The following is a 25078-nucleotide window of genomic DNA, read 5'->3' on the forward strand; positions in this document are numbered from 1 at the left end:
CATTTATTGAGGTCTCTACAAGAGTTGGGGCAATGTAAATTGCTGGAGGGCTAAGGACTGTATCCGATTTTTATTTTTGTATCCTCAGCATTTTACACAGAGTAGCGACAGTTGAAGGCAACACCACAAGGAATCCACCGCACGAGCTCGGGCAATCTGGGGAAGAGGCTAACGCGTATACAAACTTATCCTTTCCTTTTCCTTGTAGCGTTTAAGTATCAGGATGTACGATACCAATTCAGAGGAAGGAAGAGGCGCCACTGCTGGGTGGGGTGACTAAGAAAAGTTTTACAGCATAGCATTTCCTAGAGTTGCTAGATCCCTGTTCAAGGAGAGGTGAAAGTCACCCCAGAATATAGCTTCCTTATAGAGTCCGTTCGCGTCCATCCTTAACTATTCTTTATTTCCGAATTTTCTTTGTTTTAATGCCAGCGAGAAACTGTGCAGTGACTCTTACCTTAACCTGTGCGTTAATGATTTCATTCTACTTTGTTACTATTGCTTTCAGTGTGGTTTTCTGACAGGAAGAAGTGATAAATAGGCTGATCTGACTGTCTGACAGCCTGATGATATATCATGATGGCATCATATGGGAAGAAAGAGGACTCTAGCCTCTTTCTTTCCAAACCTGGTTGGGTCTGATATGGAAGACAGTGTGTCTTATGAAAGGCATACTGGATTTTGAGTCAGAATACCCAAGTTCAAATCCTGTCTCTTCCACTTAATACCTATGTGGCTATAGACAGCTTCAGCTCTTTGTGCCTTGGTTTCCTTTTTGTTATTGTCTTAGTTCAGTCATTTCAGTAAATGTGGAATTCAAAGATAGTTTCATCATAATATCTGATAACAATAATAATAATGGTATTTTGATAATTTTTTAAAATTTTAAACATTATTTTATTTGGTCATTTCCAAACATTATTCACTGGAAACAAAGATCATTTTCTTTTCCTCCCCGCCCCCCCTCCCACCACCTTTCCCTCTTCCATAGCATAACGATTCCACTGGTTATCACATGTGTTCTTGACTGGAACCCATTTCCCTGTTGTTGGTATTTGCATTAGAGTGTTCATTTAGAGTCTCTCCTCAGTCATATCCCCTCTACCCCTGTAGTCAAGCAGTTGCTTTTCATCGGTGTTTTTACTCCCACAGTTTATCCTCTGCTTGGTGGATAGTATTTTTTAGATACCTGCAGATAGTTCAGGGACATTGCATTGCCATTAATGGAGAAGTCCATCACCTTCGATTGTACCACAGTGTATTAGTCTCTGTGTACAATGTTCTCCTGGTTCTGCTCCTCTCTCTCTGCATCACTTCCTGGAGGTTGTTCCAGTCTCCATGGAACTCCTCCACTTTATTATTCCTTTGAGCACAATAGTATTCCATCACCAACATATACCACAATTTGTTCAGCCATTCCCCAATTGATGGGCATCCCCTCGTTTTCCAATTTTTGGCCACCACAAAGTATTTTGATAATTTTGATAAAAATAATATTGCTCATTTGAAAACAATCCTTCAATATGCTGAGTTTGAGATACTTATAACCCCATTTGGGTTTTTCTTGGCATAGGTACAGGAGAGATTTGCTATTTTTTTCTCCAGATCATTTTACAGATGAGAAACTAAGGCAAACAGGGTTAAGTGACTTGGGCAAGGTCACATAGTAAGTATCCAAAGCAGATTTGAACTTGGGAAGATGAGTCTTCCCCACTTCATACTTGACACTCTATCTACTGCCCCACTTAGCTGCTCCTTTCTTATAGGTATAATCAGGTAATTAGATTAGATGGCATCCAAGATCCTTTCCATATCTAGATCTGTCATCTAATGATTGCATGATTGTTAGACAGCTTTAGTTTATTGGTGGTAATGAAACTTTTTGCCCCCAAAATGTTACTTCTGTCTTTGCTAGTTTTTAAATGAAAGTATATATGACAAAGAAGAGTGACCAACAGGCCATGGTTTATCCATATACTGAAACTTTTACATCTTGTCTTATTATTGTTACTTTTATAGTTGTGAGCCATAATTAAAGTAGTTGGATAGAGCCTTGGACCTTGAGTCAGAAAGGCCTATGTTCAAATTTGGTTTCAGCCACTGTATATAGCTGCATGATCCTAGATAGTCACATCACTTCTGTCTGCCTCTATTTGCTCAAATATAAAATTAATTAAAATTAATAGCACCTACCTCCAAGACTTATTGTGGGGTTCAAATGATATAATTTTTGGAAAGCACTTTGCAAAACTTAAAGCACTGTGTAAATGCCATTATTATTACTTGAATATCACTTTACAATTTCATAGTATTTTTATACTTTATTCTTATAAGAGGTCACTCATGAAAATACCAAAGCTTAGGGAATAAGTCACCCAATTCAATTCAGATCACCTGAACAATTTATTATTAAGGGTTTTCCTTTGTGTCACAAAAGTGCTGGGGGGAGGTAGAAATATTAATGCCACATAGTTCCTGTGCCTTTAAGGAACTTTTACTCTAGTTGAAGAATTGATGTATGCACAAACGACTAAAATTTTAAATGATATGACATGGGCACACAGTTAATAGGTAATAGTACTGGGATTAAAGTTCAGGGGTTCTGACTCCAGACCCAGTTTCTTTTCTAGTGCTCCACAATGCTTTTGAATTTGAATGATTTTTCAAATGAAGTAAGTGAATTCTGATTAAGCTGAAGCTTAATTAATTAAGCTCTGTTTATGGACAATAACAACAACAAAAATAACCCTTTTTTTAGAGCCTCAGAAAAGAGTACTGAAAATGAAGTTTCCTTTGTGAAAGATTACCCAAACTGGTTTGTTCACAGATCTCTTTGAGTTTTGAAATGTGTTGATGGAACTGATAAGTTCTGGCTCTAGAATAAACCAAGGTAATGGTGAGTCGGGACTTTGGGGAGCAAAAGAGGAGAAATTAAGCTTATTTTCATCTTGAAAAAAAATTGTACAAAACAAGCATTTTTGATACACATATAATTTAATGATTGAGAGGCAGTGTGGGATAATGGGAAGAAATCCAGCCTCAGAGTTAGAAAGAGATGGGGTCAAGTCCCATTCTTTGACACACACTGGCTATTTGACCCTTGCAAGTCACTTAACCTATCTGTTTTCTGTAACTCCCCAAATGATAAGTTGCAGTGAAGTTGCCAGCCTGCATTGTTAGAAGATTTCCTAGGATTTCCTCAAACTATTTTAAATCACAGATCCAGTCCCTCTGTCTATATAACTGAATAGTTCAGAGAGGAAACATGGCTAATATTAAAATCCTTTCATGGAATCTCCATTTATATTACATGGAATGCCAGAATTTTGTAGAAAACAATTTGGGCAATTCTTTCATGTTAGAACCCTTCATTTTAAATTAATAATCATGGTGATAATCAAAATATTTTTACAAACATATAATAACTTAAGGGACAAAAAAAGTGCTTGTGTGTAGCAGGAAAGAACATTAGCAAATTTAGTACTTAATACTTAATTATCTTGCCATGTTATTCCCTAATTAATCTTCTGAATATATAGGAATGCTAGGTTAAGGTCTATATTCAGGACTAGGTGCCACATTTTAGGAGTGATAGTGACAAGTTTGATAGAGTCTAGAGGAGTATGACAAAGATGCTGAGAGGATAGAAGGCTATGTCCTATGGGGACTGGTTGAAGGAAGTAGAGATATTTAGCCTATAAAATAGAAGTGGTGGCAGGAAGTGGGGGAAGATATCAAGAGCTACTTAAAAGAAGCAGGGATTAGATATGTTCTGCTTGACTCCAGAGGGTAGAACAAGGAGATGGTGGAAATTAGAGGCATATTAAAGACTCAGTGTAAGGACAGAAGTCTCAAAGTAGAATGGCCTGCATTGGGCAATAGATGTATCTTCTCTCACTGGGATCTTTCAAACAAAAGTTGCATAATCATTTATCAGGAATATTCTAGAGAAAAGTCTTATGCAGGTGTAAGTTGGCCTAGATAACCTCTGTAGCCCTTGATACTTCTAAGATTCTAAGATTCTGGGACTATTAACCCTTCTGCTCAAAACCCTTCAATGACTTCCTAGTTCCTGCCATCAAAAATCCAAATGCCTAAGCCTACAGTTCAAGGACTTTTGTGACATTCTGCTTTTCTATCTTTTAAACTTTATTTCACAACATCCCCTCTCATGTTTGCTTTAGTCAAAAATGGAATACTCACAGTACCTTAATGCTCATCCAGTTTTTTCTTTCTATATTTTTGCCTTTACTGTGTCTCTTGCTATCTTTGTCTTTTGAAATTTTATATATTCTATAAGCCCTCCAATCAGAAATGTTTTTTCCTCCTTTCAAAATCAAATAGCATTATGTCCATTCCTTCTGTTCTTCCTCTAGACAGTTTTCTACTCTACCCTAATTTTTGTTTTCCTTAGCTAAATTATAGGTTTCATGGATAGGGCCAGTCAGCATGGGAGATTCTGTGCTCTAAATGGTTTTTGAATGAATGAAAGGTAATAATTAACTTTTTTAATAAAATATTCAGCCATATTTAAAGATATTAGTGTTCTTGAGTAAATTAAATATTATTTGATTTTCACTGAGTATATTTGAATTTCACATCTCTTGTACTTTGCCACAGGGATTCATGCTCAGTACTTTTTTTTTTTACTCCTTACTTTCTGTCTTGGAACCAATACCTTGTATTAGTTCCTAGGCATAAGAGTGGCAAGAGCTAAGTAATGGGTGTTAAAGGACTTGCTCAGGATCACATAGTTAAGAAGTATCTGAGACTTCCTGGCTTCTAGGCCTGGCATTTAATCCACTGAGCTACTTAGCTTCCCTTCAGTCAGTACCTTTTAATATTGATCCCATTAGCAAATAGATCCTCTATAAATTAGCAAAAGCTTATGGTTCACAAAAGCATGTCAACAAACAAAATTTGATTTCTTATTTTGCTTATTGCCTCTGCCTTCCATAGATGCTAATTTGGTATTCATTGTTCAGTGGGTGTGTGTATTAACTGCCTTAATATAGTTTTAACCATGTTGTGCTGGGTATGTCATAACTATAACAAGTGACATATCTATCAATTAATCACCTTAATCAAGGCAAAATGAGTGGTGAGAATTGTATGTCTTACATCATCATTTACATTTACTTGTATACTTTGGAAGCCATTTCCAAATCTTGAGAATCCTTTTTTATTTTATATTTTTCTCACCTTTTTGAAGTTTTTATCAGGATCCATGAAGTTAATATATCTTCCAATTAAACTATATGGCTAATATTCCACATGACACTAAATCATGACAGGGAAAGAGACAAATGAAACCAATGTAAGCCAATAAGTTGTCATCTTGTTAGAACATGTCATTTTAAATATAAAGAAGCCTAGAACTGGAGAAGTTATGCCTTACTCAAGGCTGCACAGATGTTAAATGTGAAGTGAGGATAGGGATTTGAATTCATGTCCTCTGGCTCTAAATCTAGCAATTTTTCTCTGGAATGATGCCACATTCTACAGTCATTCATTCACATCCAAAATTGAGTTTCCAACTATTTCAAGACCCACCCACTATAGAAGACCACTATTATATTTTCAAAGGAAACTATATAAAAGTTTGGGGTATTTCTTTAACAGGATATTACTTTCTCCCAAATCTTTCTCTAAGCATGAAACTGTTTTGCCTCTTTATTTGTATTATTGATATGTTTCCCCTATGTCAACCTTTTTGATTTGCAATTATTTCATCAATTTTATTTACATCCTTAATATTATATGTCTCCATTTTCTCTGAGTTTATCTATTTGGGAAATTTCTCCATTGACACATGGAACAACTTAGTGTACCCCTTAGTAAGTCAGATTTGTGAACTTTTCTGGTTGAAAAGTCAAGTATCATCTGGCAGCAAACTTTCTCAGGATGAGCCTTTTAAAACTCTGCTAACCTGGCCCCTCAGATGATAGATATACAGGACATTACTTGGCTAGTACTTCTCTTAGGAGAGCCCACCAGGACCTGGACTCCACTGGCAAGGGCTGTGAGAAGTCTGGGTTACCTCCATGCCAAAGTGAGGCATCAGAACAAGGATGGGGTTCCATTATTATAGAGAATGCTTTCGCCCAAAATAAGTTGACCCCTTCTCTGTAACTTATTTAGTCTTTAAAGAGTTTTCTATAGCTTCAGGAGGTTAAGTGATTGCCTGGAGTCCAACGGCCAGTCTGTCAGAAGCAGAACTTAAAAGCTGGGTCTTCTGGGTTCCTGTTTCAGCTCTCCATCCACCAGGTCACACTGCCTTTATCTGTTAGCTGTTCATTATCTCTGTTTCCTTGTGTGTGCTTCTGGGTTATCTATCACATTTTAGAAATCCTAGATAGCAAACTCCTAGAGGGTAAGGGACTGGGTCTTTTTTAAAAAGACCGGATAATTCCAGCTGTATCCAGATGCTCGGATTAAAAGGAGAGAGGAAGGCAAAAAGGAATAAGGAAAGAGAGAAGGAGAACCCCTCATGTGAGACAGCCTGCTCAAGCTGTGTGCCGCCTTGGAGGTCAGACAAGCTCCGTGGTGGCTCCTTCTTTGAATTAGAGCCTCAACTTTTGGCTCATCGGGGGAGGGCTGCCCCTTCCACGTCGAGAACTGGGCTTTTGCATCTCGTGCTCCTAAACCCGGGATCCTTCAGCTCTCTGTTTCCCTGGCTACTGTTGATTGCACCTCCTCGTTGAGGGAAGGCGGCTCCTTCCTGCTCGGCTGGAAGTGCTCGTGATGTTATCTGATGCTTCAGGGGAACTGCACAGTGCTGAAGTCAGGTCACTTGGCAGGCGAGGGATGGAGGGGATTGCTCTCCTGAGAGGTTTGGCTGAAAATGTAAATGTCTGTGATGTTCAGGGCTGTGGGTCTCTTTCGGTTCATGATTTGGGAGCGGAAAGACATGGGGAGTTCTTTTATTTTCTCCCCTTTGTGAAGAGCTTTGTCATTCACCTCTAAGATAAGTTAACAGGCTTGTTAAATCTGAGCCATGCCTGTGTAGCCACATTTAAAAATAGCTTTGCTGGAAAGGCAGCGGCATGCCCGTGGTTCGGAGTAAAAGGTTGGAGCTTAATGAAGGCCATTTAATGTGTTATTCCAAATCTAAGGAAAAGCAAATCTTTATTACAAACATACCTATAATTTCTGTTAGGGGAATCCCACCATTTTTAATGGATTTTTTTTCATACTCTTCTAATTAACTCCAGTGCTGAGATTACAGGGAGCTGGCCTTCAGAGCTGAGCTTTGCAGTGGTAATAAGCACTTGAGGTGATGCTTAATTAAACTAGAGTGGTGATAGGGAAGAGACCTGTGCGGGGCTGAAGTGCTAATCCTTTTGCCTTGCTCCAGTGTCCCTGTGTGATTGTGATTGATGAGCTGATTCTATCTTACATCTTCATTTGCATCGTGTGTTAATACCCACAGGCAGAGGTGTTGTGTAGTAGCAGATGAGAGCTCACTGCTAATACAGTCTAATGTGGTAATGGGATGGGGGAAGGGCAAGCCAGCTCGCTCGGCTCTCCGGCTGAAATGGTGCTTCTGTAGTCCCTGTAGAATGATTGCGGGGAGCCTCTTTCTCGAAAGACTGCGATTATTTCCAGGTACCAAAAGTTGAGTGTCTTCTCCCGAACGTGTGTTTTCCCACTGCCCACTCTGTTCTCTCCCCTTTTTATTTGTGTCCCAGTCATAGTTTGTAGGACGTTTCTGCCATGTGGCAAGGCTGCCGGCTTCCTATTACTGGAGGCTGCCGAGCTTTCTCTCGTTCTTGGAGCCAAAATAAATTGGCAGAGGACTCCAATTTGGCTTTGTTCCCCCTTCCTTAAAGACAGATGCTTTCCTCATTACCAAGCAAAGAATGACACTTTGTCTCACCAAGAGCTCAAACTTTTATAATAGCCCAGCAGTGCCTGATCTTGGACCAACTGGCTCAGAGAGGTGGGTTTGAGTACTGTGGTGTGATGGGCTCGGTTGGTCTCTTAGCACAATGGGTTATGGAGTCATTATTGCAACTTCCAGGTGAACCTTAGCTAAAGATTGGACCAACATGCTAGTCTCACCACTGCAGTTCAAACTCCTCCAGCCAGCCACATTTTCCCCTTAATTGGAAGGGGAAAAACGGGAGTAGATTGCACCTGCACTAGATTATTATCTGTCAGTGTGAAGAAAATGAAACAAACAAAAACTTATTTCAAATCCAAATGGAAGTTGGGAGCTTGCTTATTTTTGACAAGCCATAACTCTGTTTTGGCGATTCCTGTTCTCTGTGAAAGAACTGTCAACAAGAAAATATGTTTTGAATATCCTCCAGTCTCCAAGACTGTGAATTTCAAGTACTAAGAGTCCTGTAAGTCAACAAGTATTTATTAATTATGTGCCAGGTAATGTGTTAACAACTGGTGATAGAAAGAAAGGCAAAAATAGAGTCCCCGCTTTCTAGAAACTGATATTAGAATAGAGGAAACAGCGTACAAACAACTATGTACATAAAAAATATATGCAGTGAAAATGGGAGGTAAACAGAGAGAAGCGGCTAAGGGGAGTGGGGGATGAGAGGTGGGAAGGAGTGACCAATAGAGACCCCTTACAGAAGGTTGGTTAAGGAGAGGGAAGCTTGGAGGCAGAGATGAAGAAGGAGAACATTCTGGACATGGAGGACAGTGAAAAGAGAGTTGGAAATAGAAAGTCCTGAATGAAGAACAGCAAAGAAGGGCAGTCAGTGTCTGGAGGGGTCTGGGGTAGTGGTGGTGGTAAGGAATAAGAAGGCTAAAAAAGGGCTAGTTTGTGAATGTCTAAGCTGGGCTTTTTTTTTTTTTTGCCATGTATTTTCAATGTCTGAATTGGCATGTTTTCATTGGTTTGACTTAACCTTGAACATAGTACCACTTTAGCATTTGAGAGAAAAAGGAACAGCAATAGATATATTTAACTAGCTTCATGTAAGCAGCTCTTGCTTACATTACAGTATTTCATTATTCTTGTGACATGGAAAATCTTAACTAATATACTTTTTCATACCTGTTTTCCCCCTTAACTAACACAAACGAAAACTAATTTGGTAAAGTTTGATGGCTATCTTTTAGGGTTTAATCTGGTAGTCATACCCTCCCATAATATAGTCTGCAAATATAAGATTGAACTGCCTTTTTTTTAAATGGTTTTTATGATTTGAGAATCTATCTAGGAAAAATGGATTCCAATGCTCTCATTAGCCAGATGGCCCACCACTAGTGCTGTTATGAAAAATCCAAGTAAATAGCCTAAAGTGGGGTGGTACATATTTCCTATCTGACATGATTCCACTTCAGTATACCTGATAGTCTAAAATCCTCTCCTGAAGTATGAGTAAAAAAATCAGGATTTTTTTTTTTAACCATAGTCTATTGCCACAGATCATTAGTCTAGAATTAGTGAGTTTGAAATTGAAATGGAGGTCAGATCCAGGCATTTGATAAGATCAGAAAGACTAGGTCAGGCAGGATTGGGAGAGGTAGGAACTCCTCTAATTTACCTGCTTTCTTATCAAATACATGTTATCCAATCCCCAGCTATTAAGAGGGTAAAGGTCAGATAGAAGACTCCTAGTGGCTGAAGAAAGTGTCAATGATCAGAGATATGGGCATGAATATGGGTCTTTGACTAAGCCTGGACATAATCCTACTCAAGCCATAAATAGCTTATAGTTTTTTTTAATAACTCCTGTAAGTCCTTTTCTGTATTGCAGCTTAGGATATTACCTAAGTCATCATGAAGATGGAAAAAAGTTTAGGGGATTGCCTAAAGAGTTTCAGTTTAATGAAAATCTGATGTTTTAATTTCCCTCTAAAGAAAAAAAATTTCTGAATTCTATAAAGTTCTAACATTTGCTTAGTTTACATCTTTAATAGTATAGGATAAGTAAATTTCTTTTTTTCCTGTTTAATAGTAGGTTACCATCTGACCTGCCCCCCCCCAAAAAAAATCCAACCTTTTACATACTTGAAGATTGTGTTTGTCTTTTTTTCAGTCACTTATTCTAATTTAAAGAAACAATTCCTTTTAGCCTTTTCCTCCTCAAGGTTAAATTCCCAGTCTTTGAAATATTTTCATTAAATGACTGTGGACTTTCTCTATATTTATCACCAGCAGGCTATCATCAGTCTAAACTTTGACACAGAGTAGATCATCATGACAATCCCAGGAAATCATCTCTCCATTCCTACATCTTAACAGGAGAATTTCATTATTAATGTGCCTTCAGCTTGTGGTCCAATGTATTTTTATCCATATAAACATCTTAGAATTATAGAGCTGGAAGAATCTTAACAGATTATCTAGTAGAGCTCCTCCCCATTGCATGAATCTACATTATAGCTTCTCTAAGACATTATTGATCTTGTAGCAAGCTAATTTGTTTCCTTCCTATTTCTAATTTGTAACAATCCTACTCTTATTTTACCATTTCTCAAACATTTATGGGTGATTTTTGGCATGGATTCTAATCTCTTGAAGCAATTTGATGGTTAGTGAGTGCCAGACTTCAAGACTGTAAGACATGAGTTCAAATCCTGTTTCTGACAGTTACTTACTCTATGATCCTAGACAAGTCTCTTAAACTGTTCCTCCGTGAAAATTAAGATATCTTCTAGCTCTAAATTTGTGATCTTTTCAAAAGTTGTTAAACTGTTCTTTTATGCTTGGTAATTATTCATGTTAGTATATCCCCTGCTATTCTCATCATTAAAGAATAACGATTACCAAGTAGGGCTAGGACATATCCAACTATATTCAAAGATTTCTTCTTTCATTTTCCTTGAATTTGTTCTCTATGGAAATCTTTTGCTCCGCCCAGAAAAGATGCTTTTGTTATCTCTATAAAGGTGAATTTTCATATAGAACTGGGTTATCCTGTAGGTCTGAACTTATATAAAGACACCCCCCCCCAATAAACTGACAAGAAATGAGAAGACATGATTTATATTGGCAAAATAGTATTCAATCTATGATCTGCATTTAGGGTCCTTTTCTTATACTAAGGGGTAAGTTACAAATGAAAATTTACTGCTTAAAGAATTGCTCATAATTGGGACTGTTATCCCTGTATGCACCTAGACTGAAATTTCCTCCTGAGCTGGGAATGGGTGATATGGCATATGATCAATGGTAAAATCACTTTATATCTCTGGGATTTGTTTTGCAAATCTGTAAAGTTAAGGGCTACACTGAATGATAATTCTAGTTCCTTTTAGATTTAACATCATGGTGGGTTCTGTGTTCCATGGAATCATTCAGGTAATTTATTGCCTATATAATTGCTCCTGGGAATTGTTTTCTATGTAAGAACAGCAAGAAATGATTTTCTATGGCATAATTTAAGGGATTCTGTGGAAGAACCAGAAGATCACAAATCTAAAATTGTAAGGAATCTTATAGTTCATCTAATCCAAGCTCCTAATTTGGGAGATAAGGAAACTGAGGCTCAAATACTAGAATTGACTTGTCTAAGATCACATTAGCAGTACCTGTATTTGAGAGTAGGGCCAATGTTTTGTCTTTCTTTTTATCTCCAGAAATTAATTTGCCCTCTGGCAAATACTAAGTGCTTAATAATTGCTCATTGACTGTCTTTCCTTATACCTTATTTATTTGTGCTTAATAAATATTTAACAAATTGGATTTAAGATTTGAAACTAATTTCTCCTACACAAAAGCTGGCATAGTTTTCCATTTCTTTATTTTCTATCTTTGAAGTAAGCATATAGCTAAAAATTGTCTGAATTTCACTCAAGTATCAGACCATGGTAAAAAAAAAACTAAGCTAACTAAAATTTTCAAAAATGGGATTGCTCATTAATTTTCTTATTCATTGTAGCTTGAGCAGAAAACCCTTTTAGTTTTTCCTATGTCTATAATATTTCCAAAGTGTCTATCTGAGCTACTACCCTGCCTTAGTAAATATACATAGTGTTGTCATCATAATTGAAATTTCACATGAGAGAGGAATTTGTAGGGCCTTTGGGCCATAATGGCAAATAGAACATATATATATTTTTAAAAAAGAACATATATAATTAGTATCAGTTATAAGAAATGAAGCTAAAAGTGCACTGACTCAAAAACATCATCTATAAGCTAACATTTGCCTTTTTTAAAAAACAAAATTCCTGCTACAGACTTCTATTCTAATGATGTTTTTCTGTCCTCAATGTGGAGCATTTTAACAAAATCCTAATAAATTGTTCCAAAAACTTAAATATTACTTAGATACCCAGAATTTGTGAAGCAGAGATACATCAGGCATGAGAGTGGACAGACACATAGCTAAGCATTTATGGTTGTTGGCTATATATAGTTGCTGCTGTTGAGTCATTTTCTAGTCATCTTTTCCGTTTTCTTGGCAAAGATACTAGGATATTGACTAAGGAGGAGACATGGTAAGACCAGAACTTTATAAAGAATACTTTGGCAGCTGAATAAAAGACAGATTGGAGTGGGGAGAGACTTGAGGCAGTGAGATCAGCCAGAAGTCTGTTGTATTAGTCCAGGTATGAAATGATGCATAGGACATGCCACTTGTCTTCAAGGTGCTTATGGGCTTGTTGAAAGGAGTCCATTCTTTCTAACATGAGTCATCCATATTAAAGTCTCTGGTTCCGAAAGGTGGTAGATGAGGCAGGATAGCAAATGACTAGTAAGCATGGTGATGGAAGAGATGATAGCAACTCTCACAGCCATCAAAGGATAATTCACACATTCTAATTTCTCTTACCCTCAGAGTGAGGATTTCACATAAAGAAAATGCTTTGAACAAGGTTACAATCCACATCAGCCCCCAAAGCAGCAAGGCCACAGTTAGCAGAGACCATTTTCCTTCCAAAAAAGAAAATCTATTAGTATTTTTTTTTGCCAGGGAGGAAAATTCTTCCTTATTTCTCAAGCCTACTGTGAGTTAGTGGGTGGATGAGTCAAACTCTTTCTCTATTCCCTCCTCCCACTGATCTTGTTTCCTTTTTGTAGGCTGGGTTTGAAAGATTTTTTTTCCCCCTCTGAAATGTAATGATTCCCTTCTCCCAGTAGATATTCTCTCCCAAATGTTTTTTTTTTATTTGGTTGTTTTCTCCTCAACAGAAGGGTTAGGCAAAATAAGCTACATTTCTCATTGAGCTGTTTCCTGGATCCCTATATAAGGTCTCCTTATTACATTGCTAAGTTCTAAAGGGCAAGGCCAATGTTGTCTAGCTTTACAACTCCCACAGCCTAGCACAGTGATTAGAACAGCAGGTATGATATCAAACTGCTTATTGAATTGAATTTCTAGCCAAATATTGTATCTTGAAACCCGTGTACTAGCAAAGAAGAACTGGGAAGAACCTTAAGAGAAAATATGTTTAAAATTTTACCATTTTCCCTCACCCCACACCCCATCCAGCTGTGTAGCTACTGTACAATAGAGACTTTCTAGGCACATAATGACTGAGTTTACTAGTCTATATAATAAAAATAAAGATAGAGAAGACAGACTCATATATTATTATTATTTTAAACACATACCTTTTGTCTTAAAATTGATACTAAATATTAATTCTAAGGCAGAATAATGGTGAGAGCTAGGCAAAAGTGGTCAAATGAATCTCCATGATAAACAACTTTTAAAACATAAATTTCATATTTTACATGCTAATTTCAAAACTGCTTTGTTTGGGTCTTATTCTCCATTTTCTTATGCTTTCTTATTTGCATTTTTAAATGGTTCAACATGTTCTTTTCTTTTATGATAAGATGATTATTAACCTTAGTTCTTTTTGAAACCCTCTGATTCAACAAGAAATTGATAGTTTTAAAAATGTCCCCCTCTCTCCTACCCCTTTCTTCTCCCCAAGAAGAGAAGCTACATAAGTTGTACAAATATTATCATATAATACATAATTCCCTGTTCATCACATTGTGAAACAAGATGCACATTTCTTATACTAGAGAAAAATTCATGGAGGAAATAAATGAAGAATGGTATGTTTCAATCTACATTTGGACTCCATCTGCTCCTTCTGTGGTGGTGGATATCCTTTTTTTTGGCATGTGTCCCTTGGAGTTGTCCTGGATCCTTGCCTCATTGATAATAGTTAAGTCATTCACACTTGATCATCATATATTATTATCGTTGCTATGTACAATATTCTCCTGATTCTCTTCATTTTGCATTACTCCATATATGTTTTTCCAGAGGGTTTTTTGGGGGTGATCATCTTGTTTGTCATTACTTATAGGACAATAGTATGCCATTAGAATCATATACCACAACTTATTCAGCCATTCACCAGTTGATAGACATCCTTTCAGTTGCCTGTTCTTTGCTACCAGAAAAAGAGATGTTATAAATATTTTAAAACATATACATTCTTTTCCCTTTTCCTGGATCACCTTAGGAAATAAACCTACTGATGGTTTTGCTGGATCAAAAGGTTTTAAAACTCTTTGAATATCATTCCACATTGTTCTCCAAGATGGTTAGATCCATTCACAGTCCCATTTAATAGCATCCCTGTTATTATAATCCCCTCTAATATTTGTCTTTTTGCTCTTTTATCATTTTAGCCAATTTTAATAGTTATGAGATGATACCTTAGTTTTGATTTGCATTTCTCCAATCAATAATTATTTAGAGCATTTTTTCATATAGTTACATATAGTTTTGATTTCTTCAAATACTGGTTGAAGATGAAGATGAAGAAACTTGTGTCTTCCCTCTAAAATTAATCCATATAGCACTTTTCAAAGCATCAGGATAATATTATCAGTCTCATGAAAGTTCACTGCAATGATATTTGCAATATATGTACATTTCTTTAGGGTGATTATGTTTGTGGCTATATGGAAGAAAGTATGGAGTGAGGAATGATCAGAAATTCAGACTAAAAATCCAGGCAACAGGTGATAAGGACCCAAACTAGGGTTGAATGGAGAGAGTAAGACAGATATATCAGATGCTGCAGAGATAGAAATGACAAGATTTGACAATTGCCTGAATATATAAGGTGAGGGAAAGTAAACAGCTGAAAATAACTCCAAGGTTGCTAGTCTCAGTGATGGAAAGGATGATAAACACCCTCATCAGAAATACAGAAATTAAAAGAGGGATTAAAGTAAAAGTGAAAAAACTTAAGGTTGGGACAGATTGAGTTGAAGATATCTCTAGGGCATCCGTTCAGAAATATCCAATAGACAAATTGGTGATGTTGGACTGGAACTCAGAAGAGATACTAAAAACTCGGAGCATACGTGATCACTGTTAAATTATTTAAAGGGCTGTCATGCCTAAGAAAAATTAGACTTATTCATTCTGACTTCAGAGGGCAAACCTAGGAACAATGAGTCAAAGTTGACAAGATTTTTACTTTATATAAGAAAAAAATTCCCCCAAATTAGAGCTATCTAAAAATGAAATGCTCAGTCTTAACAGGTAGCAGATTCCATTTCATTTAGATGGTTACAGACTAAACTGGTGATTTTATTGGCCTAGGGAACTCCCAGCTGAGAAAACTTCCTCTACCAATGTAAATTGTTGCTTTCTATGCAAATTATACACTAAGAAAGCTATTTAGATAATTGAGAGTAACTTGCTCATGGTTACATAGTATGTGTTAGAGGCCAAACTTGAACCTAGTTTTTCCTGACTCCAGAGGCAGCTTTCTCTTGATTAGGCCATACTATTCCTTGCTAAAATTAGTGACATTTGGGCAGAGGGGGTTCTTGTTCAGATATTGTTTGGACTAGAGGGACTCTGAAGTCCCTTTTAATTTAGAAACACTCAATTCAGTGATCTGTGATATCTGAAACTTTGCATGTGACAAAATAGCAGATCTCCCAGCACACACTTCCATTTCACTCTAAGAAGAGTCATCTTCCCACTAAGAAAGGCATCTGGCTAATCAGTAAACACTGAAAAAGATATATAATCAGTGGAGAGGAAGTTGAGACCTATTTATTTTCCAGAGAGCTGTCTGTACCATGTTCAGCGTGGGGCCAGCTTTAGGGAATGGAGTTCTTCCTTCCCTTTCCCCTCCAATCCTAAAACCTATAGGAAAGAAATGTGGATTGAATAAGAATATTCTTAATTTAACTGTTGTACTCAAAACCTCCCATCTTTTCCCAGTGCCTGCAGGGTAACATCCAAAGTCCTCAGTCTGACATTCAAGGCACTCCACAATCTGGGTCCAATTACATTTCAAGCCTTATGCCCCATTACTTCCTTTCACAAACCCTCTGCACCAGAGTTCTCGGATTCATTCACCATGTCCTGTCTACTTTATACACTGGCACCTTTTCTTCTTTGTTCTCATCTCTCCTCTGTACCCTCTTCTCTGCCACTCTAGTTCCTGACGACTCTTTAGGATCCAGCTTGAATATCACCTCCTTTCTGAAGCTTTATCTAGCCCTTCTACATCTATTCAACACTGTCACCATCTTCATAGATCCCATAGCACTTACTGTCTATACCCTCATAAAACCATTATGTGATGCCATTTACCTTTAAATGGATGTGGCATCTCCTCCAATATGTTTAAACTCTAAGAGGATGAGAACTATGTACTTTATACTTCTTTAGGATTCTTGTTACATCTCTCAGTGCCCAGCATTCATTGGGTGTTCATCTTATACTTACTGATTGATTGATTGATTGATTGATTGATTGATTTATACCACCTATAAGTGGTAGGAGTAGATCACAGTAGGTATACAAGTCAGCTTACAACCCGTCTTGATTTTTTCCCTAAAATCATAGTATTTCCATGATGGTGAAACAGGTACAAATGTATTAGCCCCAGAAATGACCCTCTGTGTCTTTCTTTTAGTAGACACCCAAATGTCATCCATTAAAAGAAAAAATGATTTTCTATCTTGGCATATTTGAGATTAGTATAAAAATTGTGAAGTTGAAAATTTTGTTAACCCATGCAATAAAGAATTAAGAGATGATCAGCTAAGTATTCCTTGTGTTAAACATGCTAGTCTAATGACCCTAGATTTCAGTGATGGGTCCTAACATGTGCCTGTGATATCTAAAAGGAGATCTACTTTCTCTGATTGAATCTAGCTAACAATTTTACAGAGCAAGATCTAATTTGAATGTCTGTTGCAGCTAATAGCTTCCTGCACATGGAGGCATGTTCAGACCTCCTTGTCTAACTCCACCCACAGTGAATGTCTAAGCTCCAGAGTTTATTTCATCTGTGGGGAAAAAACTGTCCAGTATAAATATTAGTCATTTGATTTCACACAGTTAAAACAAGCTCTTAAAGGCTTGTTACCTCTTCCATCCCAAAATAGGCTCTGTAGGTTGGTGATCAGAGCCCTGGGAACTTGTGTTAGGTTTTGGTGGGAGCCAAATCGTTGTATAGTTTAGAATCTGGTTTTTCTGGTGGTGAAGGCCAGAATTGTGGAGACAGGGTCCTGTGAAATAAATAAATTCCCAGTAGCTGGATAAGTCATTGAGTTCAGAAAGTCACTTTCCTGGTCTACTGTAGGTAAAATTTTTGTCCAAATTACATGCTTTTAGTTTAGAAGATAGTATCAATTGTGGACAGTGTCCTGCTCTCAGAGTGAATGGATTCTTCTCTACCCCCAGACCCTCCAAATTAAGCTTCTTTGGTCCAAGATACTGCATGGATAACCAGTCTCTCAAAAGTATAGGTCACGCTCCTTCACTAGTAATAAGGAGACAACAATTACTTCAAGACAAAGGAATTTATTGAACTAATATTAAACATCTCTATCATTTATTAAGTATCCACTTTGTACCCAGTGCCTTTTCTTTATGATATAAATTAGAGTCGGTGATAAGTGGGACAGTGATTGACCTCAATGAATTTATGTTGGGTGGTGGCAGAGTGAAACATAACATATTCAAAGATGATTAAAATCTAAGATGCCCAAAATAAATACCGAATGATTTGGGGAGCATTGTGTTATAATTGGTATAATTATCAAAAGGAGGAGGGAAAGATTTCTAGGTATGAACGACAAGCTCTGCAAAGTCTTAGAGTCAGAAGATAGAGTGTTGTATGAGGGGAACAACAAATGAGATATCTGTAAAGCATTTAATACAGAGCCTGGCACATAGTAGGTGCTATTGAAATGCTAGTTATTCTTTTTGTTTTCATCATCACCAAGGAATATAAAATGTGTGAGTCCCTAATATGTAATCCCCCTGAAATTATAGGCTGGCTCCATTTGTGAAAAGAATTAAAAGCAAAGGATATAAAAATAATAGCATTATTAAGCACCTAATATATACCAGGTACTAGGCTTACAAATAGTGACTCATTTAATCCTCAGCAACTCTGGGAGATAGGTATTATTATTATAACCATTTAAACAGTTAGGGAAACTGACAGAAGTGGTGACTTGCCCAGGTTCTCATTTCTACTTATTGTATGCTGTGGGATCTGAACTCATGTCTAGCACTCTTCTTTTGCAATCACTGAAATATATCTGGTACTTTATTGTAAATGCAAAGGATTTGCATTTTATTTAAAAAAATAACTTACTGAAGCTTCTTGAGCAAGGCCTTATCATGATCAGACTTCAGCTTTAGATTTCTAAAATATAGCCAGAAGCCCCTAAACTAGGGTTCATTAATTAATTAAAAATTATTTCAATATGTTTATTTTTTGGGAGGATACTAAGCATTTTATTTTGTGCATTTAAAACTGTAATTTTGAGGAGTCCATAGACTTCCAGGAGCAAAAACTGTTTAAAACACTTAATCTTTCATAGAGGAGAGATCAGAGAAAGGGGGAAGATTCCATGTAAGAAAACCAGTTAGAAGCCTACTGTAACAAACTATATAACCAGTACTTGGGGTGGTGGTTATGGTATGACTAGATAGGAGCCAGGTTTGAGGAATATCTGGTGGTGAAGGCAAGCCCTGATCTCACAAGCACATGATGATGGTAGATGATGCTTTGATGAATAGGAACAGGCATAACCTCTTTGGACACACACGTAATAGTAATTAGATCTCTTTGTGTTTTGTGAGAAATCAAATGAGATAATATTTGTAAAGCTCTTAGCCATAGTGCCTCCTGATTCCTAGTAAGTGCTATATAAATGTTTCTTTCCTTTTTCTCTTTCCATTTCCGTATTCCTTTGATTCCTTCCTTCCTTCTTTCCTTCCTTCCCTCCCTCCCTCCCTCCCTTTTTTCTTTCCTTTCTCCCTCTTTCCCTCTCTCTCTCCCTCATGTTTTCTGAGTTTAAATCATTTTTACAGTTCTTCTGCTATAGGGACTAGCAGAAATCTTTCCTTGAAAAGTATTCTTACCTAGATTTTTTTTCTTAAGGAGTCACTTGTCTTGTTCCTTTCACTCTTGACTACAAGGTCTCTTATTTCTAGCTGGAGTTTCTTTGCCCCAGGCACCCAACTCTTTAAAATAAGGAGCAGAGATAGTTCTAGCTAAATAGCTAATGCCCTCAGGCTCAACTCTTTCTTTTGAACAATCTTTCTGGTCTGGGACCTAGGGTCTAAATGTTGAAGACATTACTCTAGTTTATGGTGATCATTCTACTTACCTCTTGATTTTAACTTCTGGGGGTTAAAAAACAGTTATTATGCATATATTGAACAACTCAAGGGCTCTGGGTAGCAATGGTACTGATTTTTCCATTTTCTATTTCTATTTCCATCTCCATCCTCCCCCTTCTCTCTCCCTCTTCTTCTCCTTCCCTCCTTTTCCCTCTCCCTTTCATTCTCACATATATGTATTTATGTGTGTATGTAGAGAGATTATTATGTATATAGGTAGGTATTGTTATTTGTATCACCACCATCATCATGACCTTCTTGCCTTTCTTTTTTTTTTTCCTTAGCAATTAACTTGCCTTCTTATTGAAGGCAAGACAAAACTATGCCCAGAGGTCAGTAAGATGAATGTGCCTTTTATTTTTTTTCCTTAGTCCTTCTCTTCCCTTTTAGAATCAATACTATGTATCTGTTCTAAGGCAGAAGAGTGGTAAGGGCTAGGCAATGGGGGTTAAGTGACTTGCTCAGCATCACACAGCTAGGAAATATCTGAGATCAAATTAGAACCCAGAACTGTCTCCTGGCCTGGCTTTCAAACTGCTGAGCCACCTAGTTGCCCCAAGATGACTGTATCTTGACTGCCTTGTTGGTTCCCAGCATTCAGAGAAAATCCTACTCTGAGATATTTCACTGAGTTTTGCAGACTTAAGTCTCATAAAGTCCAGAAATTCATTCAAACTCTAGCTCCCAGTTCTCAAAATAATTTATCTTTTTCTGTTGTGGAAAAACCCACATTTTATTATAGTGATTTGCCTGAAGTGTAGCTTAGCAGGCTCTGCTCAGAAGATAAACCTGTAAAAAGATACCTAAGGAGCAGACAGAGAACCTACCTTGAATTCAGGAATATCTGAGTCAAGGACTCTATCTGAAACATACTCTCTAGGTGACCCTGATCCTAGCAATTCTCTGAGGTTATAAATTCAAAAGTAGGTTTCCATCTGCCAAGTAGAGGATGTTTCCTAATTGATAGTTCCCTATCCCAATGAAATAATAGATTTAGTTTCATAAAAATCATGGCCATGAGAGGCAACATGGCATCTTAGTTTGAGGCCAGATCTTGGATCTCGGAATCAATCACTCAACAATAATTTTATTAATCTCCTATTTGCTAGGCAGTGTGATAGATGTTCTTTAGGGATACAAGGACAAAAATTAAACCATCTTACATTTAGTCCTTTGAAATGGCGCAGACAGAAATAATTATCAATATCTTTACCTATCTATAATAAATAAATACGTATGGAATAATTTTAGAACTCAGGAGGCACATGCTTACTTATATGTGAATCAGTGCTTGAGCTGAGCTTTTAGGGAAATAGACTAGCTAAAAGGTTAGGGTAAAAAGGGAGAAAATTCCAGACTTAGGGGACAAATTATCTTTGCAAAGGCACCAAGGCAGGAGATGGAAATGTCTTATATGAGAAACAACAACTAGCTTGTTTTGATTTGAGACTAGAAAGTACGAGGGAGTGGAATGTATAATCAAGCTAGGGGGAGAGGCTAGCACTAAAGTTTTAAATACCAGGGAACTTGACATTTTTTTCCTTGAAGAAATAGGGAACCATGACAGAGGCAATGACATACTCAAGTCACATTTGTACTTTAGGAGAATTGTTATTGTTATTACTGTTATTATTGGACTCTGACTTGATTTCACTTGGGAGTATTTTATACTTTATCAGTATTTTGACAGGCCACATGAAACTGAGAAAGCAGAACATAGTGTTTTGGTTTTTTTAAGACTTTACCTTCCATCTTGAAATTAATACTAAGTATTGGTTCCAAGGCAGAAGAGTGGGAAGGGGGTAGGCAATTGGGGTTAAATGACTTGTCCAAGGTCACAAAGCTAGGAAGTGATTTTGAGGCTAGATTTCAACCCAGGACCTCCTACCCCTGGACTTGGCTCTCAATCCACTGAACCATTTAGCTGTCACCAGGGTTTAGTTTTTAAAACACTGGCTTTAGAAAGTCAGAAAGACCAAGCCTTAAGTGCTGCATAAGACATACTATCTCTGTGATTTGGGAAGACCTTTGTACTTCTCAATAATATAGAGAGATCTCTAAAACTGCAGGTTCTGGAAGAGTTGTCAATCTATATTGGTGGAGAAAGGTTCCATATTGGTATTGCCCAAATGATTAGAAATGTGGAACATACACAATTCTATACTCTTCCACCTCCCTCAAAAAAAAAAGTTGCTATAAAGACCATAGAAAATGGTTAAATGGCCTGACCTTAAATACTATTTATAGTTGCTTAAAGAATCCTCTTTGCAATCATTTTATGAGAGAATAGAAAATAGAATAGTATAGTATAGGATGGAATAGAATATTACTCCCCTTTTTTAGATAAGAAAGTAGAGTTCTAGGGATTTGGGCGAGTGTTCAAGTTTACAGAACTCTAAAAAGTTTTCAAGTAAAAATTCCTTTTTAGGCCTTTCCTGATTCAAAGTCAACTTTCTTTCCAATGTATTTGGCTGGCATTGACAGTCCTGGTTACATAACACTTTCCCCTGAATATCATGGTGTGATATAGATTATGCAAGTATTGTTCTTCATTTTTTAATGGATAAGGAAAATGGAACCCCATAAAGTGATGACATTGACCATAAACACATGACTGGTAAATGCCCTTCTGTACACATCTAAACTGAGTATAGAGAAATGGGAGCAGGTATGACAGCCCAGAAAGAAGTACTAGTTTCTTAGGGTATTTCCATTGGTTAGTTTTGGAGCTGTTTGCTCTCCCCTCCACCCATTGCTCTCTTAAAAAAAAACCACTAATAATTTATAGGCTTTGTGCGTGCCAGTTAATTTTCATGTACAGGTTACACATTTTCCCAAATAAGCAGCTAGAAGAGGTTATTTGTAGTGTCATGAAAAATATGCAGTTCCCATGGCAACTTTCTCAGTTCAGGTGGTGGCCTATCCCAAGACAGGAGCCACAGTGTTAGTATGTGGGAGGGCCAAAAGGTAAGGATTGGGAGGAAAAAGCTACAATTCAAAACCAGAGAATATGAACCTCTCCAGATTAGTGGAGGTCTCTGCCCCTCCTCAGCACTGAAAAGTGATGCTCTGAGAACAGGAGAAAGACAGTCTCCCAGGGATTATAGGTCACAGTTTAGAGCTGTAAGGCACTTCAGTGGCTATTTAGAATCATAGACTAGGAATAAAAAAGGATCTCAAAGCCACGTAGTCTAGTCCCATTTTACAGATCAAGAAAGTGGTGATGTGCCGGAGCTGAAATTGAATTCCGAGTTCTCTTACTCCAAATCCACTGCAGGGTGTACCAGCTTGTACCCTGGGTCTACCTGCTGTACCAACATGCCCCTAGATCGATGCACACATGGAAAAGGATCACAACTACAGTAAGGCAGCTAGGTAGATCATTTATTAAGCCCTTACCATGTGCCAGCCACTGATGCTCAATATTAAGGCTACAAGTAGAAGCAAGAAAGATAAACCTCACCCCCCAAGAGAGTGCATTCTAATGAGTGAAGGCAACATATAAAAAGAAGGCAACATAAACAGAAAACAGAAGGGGGAATCAAGTCAGGAATGAAGTGAAGCATACTTGGGTCTTATCTTGTAACAGATCTGAGGAGATTTTTAAGTCAGTCAGCTAACACAGTTCTGTGTGGCAAACACAAAGTGCTTTCAGTTCATCTCCAACCCCCTTTTAAATACAAAAAGTATGAATCTGCCCCTTCTCAGTAGTTGGATAAAAGTTTGGAAAAGCAAAAAGAACTTCCAGACTTTGCAGCCTCTGCCAAGAGGAGGGCCAGCATTGCAGAGCTGGAAGAAGAGCTGGGCTCAGTAAACATCCCGGTTTGTTTGGTAACAGCCCAAATTGTCAAAATATATTATAGACACGATAAAAACACCTTAACGTGAGCATTAACTCAAAGTACACTGATGATCTCAGCTATAAACAAGTACTGCAAAGTGGTATGGAGGCAGGAAGCCAGTCTCCCTCACTGCCTTTGCCCAATGATGTTTTGATAGCTGTTTTAATCTTGGAAAGTAAATAACATCCAACATTGTTCCGGGTTTGCACAATGGTGCCAAAAATGGAAATGGTGCCCTTGCCTGGCCCAAGAGGAGCACAGGCGGTAACCCTGCAGACATCTCCAATTAGGTCATCTTTGTTCAATCACAGGCATAAGAAGGACTTTGAGAAGGGGAGCTGGTGTGACTGTGAACAAGGACAAGTGAAGCTAACTAAGCACAGGGTAGCACATTAGCTCTTCTCTGCCTTTCAGGAGAAGAGCGACAACATTCTGAGTCTAAATACTGATTGTATAAGACCGCCTCATGTGCTACGACCATAAAGACACCCCCCATGCTTCAGCACCGTAGGAATCTGTAATTGTTTTTAGTATGAGTAATGTGCCCCCACCTGCACAGAAAGCAACTCCTTTATGACTTGGATAAATAATCTTTGAGAGATTTTATTTCATTGGATGAAGGGGGTTTAGAACTGTGATTTCATCAGCAAGGGAGCTTCCAAGCCCAAGGCGAGTATGTACAATGGCTTTTGTGTCTCTGCGCGTCTCCTATCTGAACTGAAGACTTAGAGAATAGCGGGCTTCATTGCTATTGCTTGGCCAATTAGTAGTCATATGAATTTTAAATTTTTTTGCACCATCTGTGCACATGCAGATTTTAGTTTATTGAAGACTTAACCTTCCCTCCACTGATGCAGATAAGCCATTTGTCTGTCCTTTATTATCTGCATTTTAGGTGGTTAAGTGAATTGCTTAACAAGTATGGATAAGACAAAACACTTGAACCCAGGACTCCCTGATGCCAATGCTAACCACTATGCCAAGTTGGGTGTGCTTCAAGACTTAAGCAGTGCTCTGTTTGCAGCGAGGTGACAAGCCTTTCCAAGCCCAGCCAAGTCCGCCTTTGGACTACAGACGTACAGTCCATCACTAGACCCATTTTTGAAGCCCTTCCAGTTTGGTCGAATCTGCCAGAGCCTGCTCTCTACTGGCATAGATTTCAAGCATCAGAGCAGGACTTGAGTGGCGTCTATTGACTTCCATGTTTGATCAATAAAAATTTGAAGTGTCTAAACAATGCTGTAGCTTTGTAATCATTAAGGAGGGTTAGGATGAAAAGGTTCTGAGCGTGTGGCTGCTTTCTGTAGCCGGTCAGTCTTTAGAGTAGTTGAGGTCGAATGTCAAGGAAACGCAGTCTGTAATAATCCCAAAATTTTTATTGAAGAAAAGCGGTTTGCAGGCATTCCTTGATTTACAGACATGGCCAGTGGGTTGATTTGTTGTGGTTTTTTTGGCTTCACAGACATTGTTATAAGGGAAGTCTTTTTTTACTTGGGAGTGGACTGGTGAAGAGGATTGATAGTTAATGATTGACGTGGACAAAGTTGTCAATGGAACATACGAAAGGGTTTAGAAAGGGAAGTGAGGCAGAGCGCAGAAGGGACACGAGGCAATTTAATGCTACATTGTTAAGATTGTCCATATGGTTCTTTAAAAAAAAATCCTGTTGATTTC

At 37.7% G+C, this 25078-nt stretch overlaps 1 protein-coding gene across 43 annotated transcripts in view; it reads left to right on the forward strand.

Annotated features, from left to right (window-relative positions):
• RBFOX1 (RNA binding fox-1 homolog 1) overlaps positions 1 to 25078 on the forward strand; it is a 2817840-nt gene that overhangs the window by 2589796 nt on the left and 202966 nt on the right. For 3 of the 43 annotated variants that reach the window (XM_056804075.1, XM_056804064.1, XM_056804047.1), the window contains exon 1: positions 4307 to 6846. The exons of the other annotated variants lie outside the window; for them this stretch is intronic. In XM_056804075.1, the coding sequence (XP_056660053.1) occupies positions 6745 to 6846 (102 nt within the window). In that variant the 5' untranslated portion in view covers positions 4307 to 6744. Of the gene's footprint in view, positions 1 to 4306; positions 6847 to 25078 lie in introns of those variants that run through there. 43 annotated transcript variants of the gene reach the window in all.

Source organism: Monodelphis domestica, chromosome 7 (assembly GCF_027887165.1).
Source record: "Monodelphis domestica isolate mMonDom1 chromosome 7, mMonDom1.pri, whole genome shotgun sequence".
In the NCBI taxonomy this organism is placed as follows: domain Eukaryota; kingdom Metazoa; phylum Chordata; class Mammalia; order Didelphimorphia; family Didelphidae; genus Monodelphis; species Monodelphis domestica.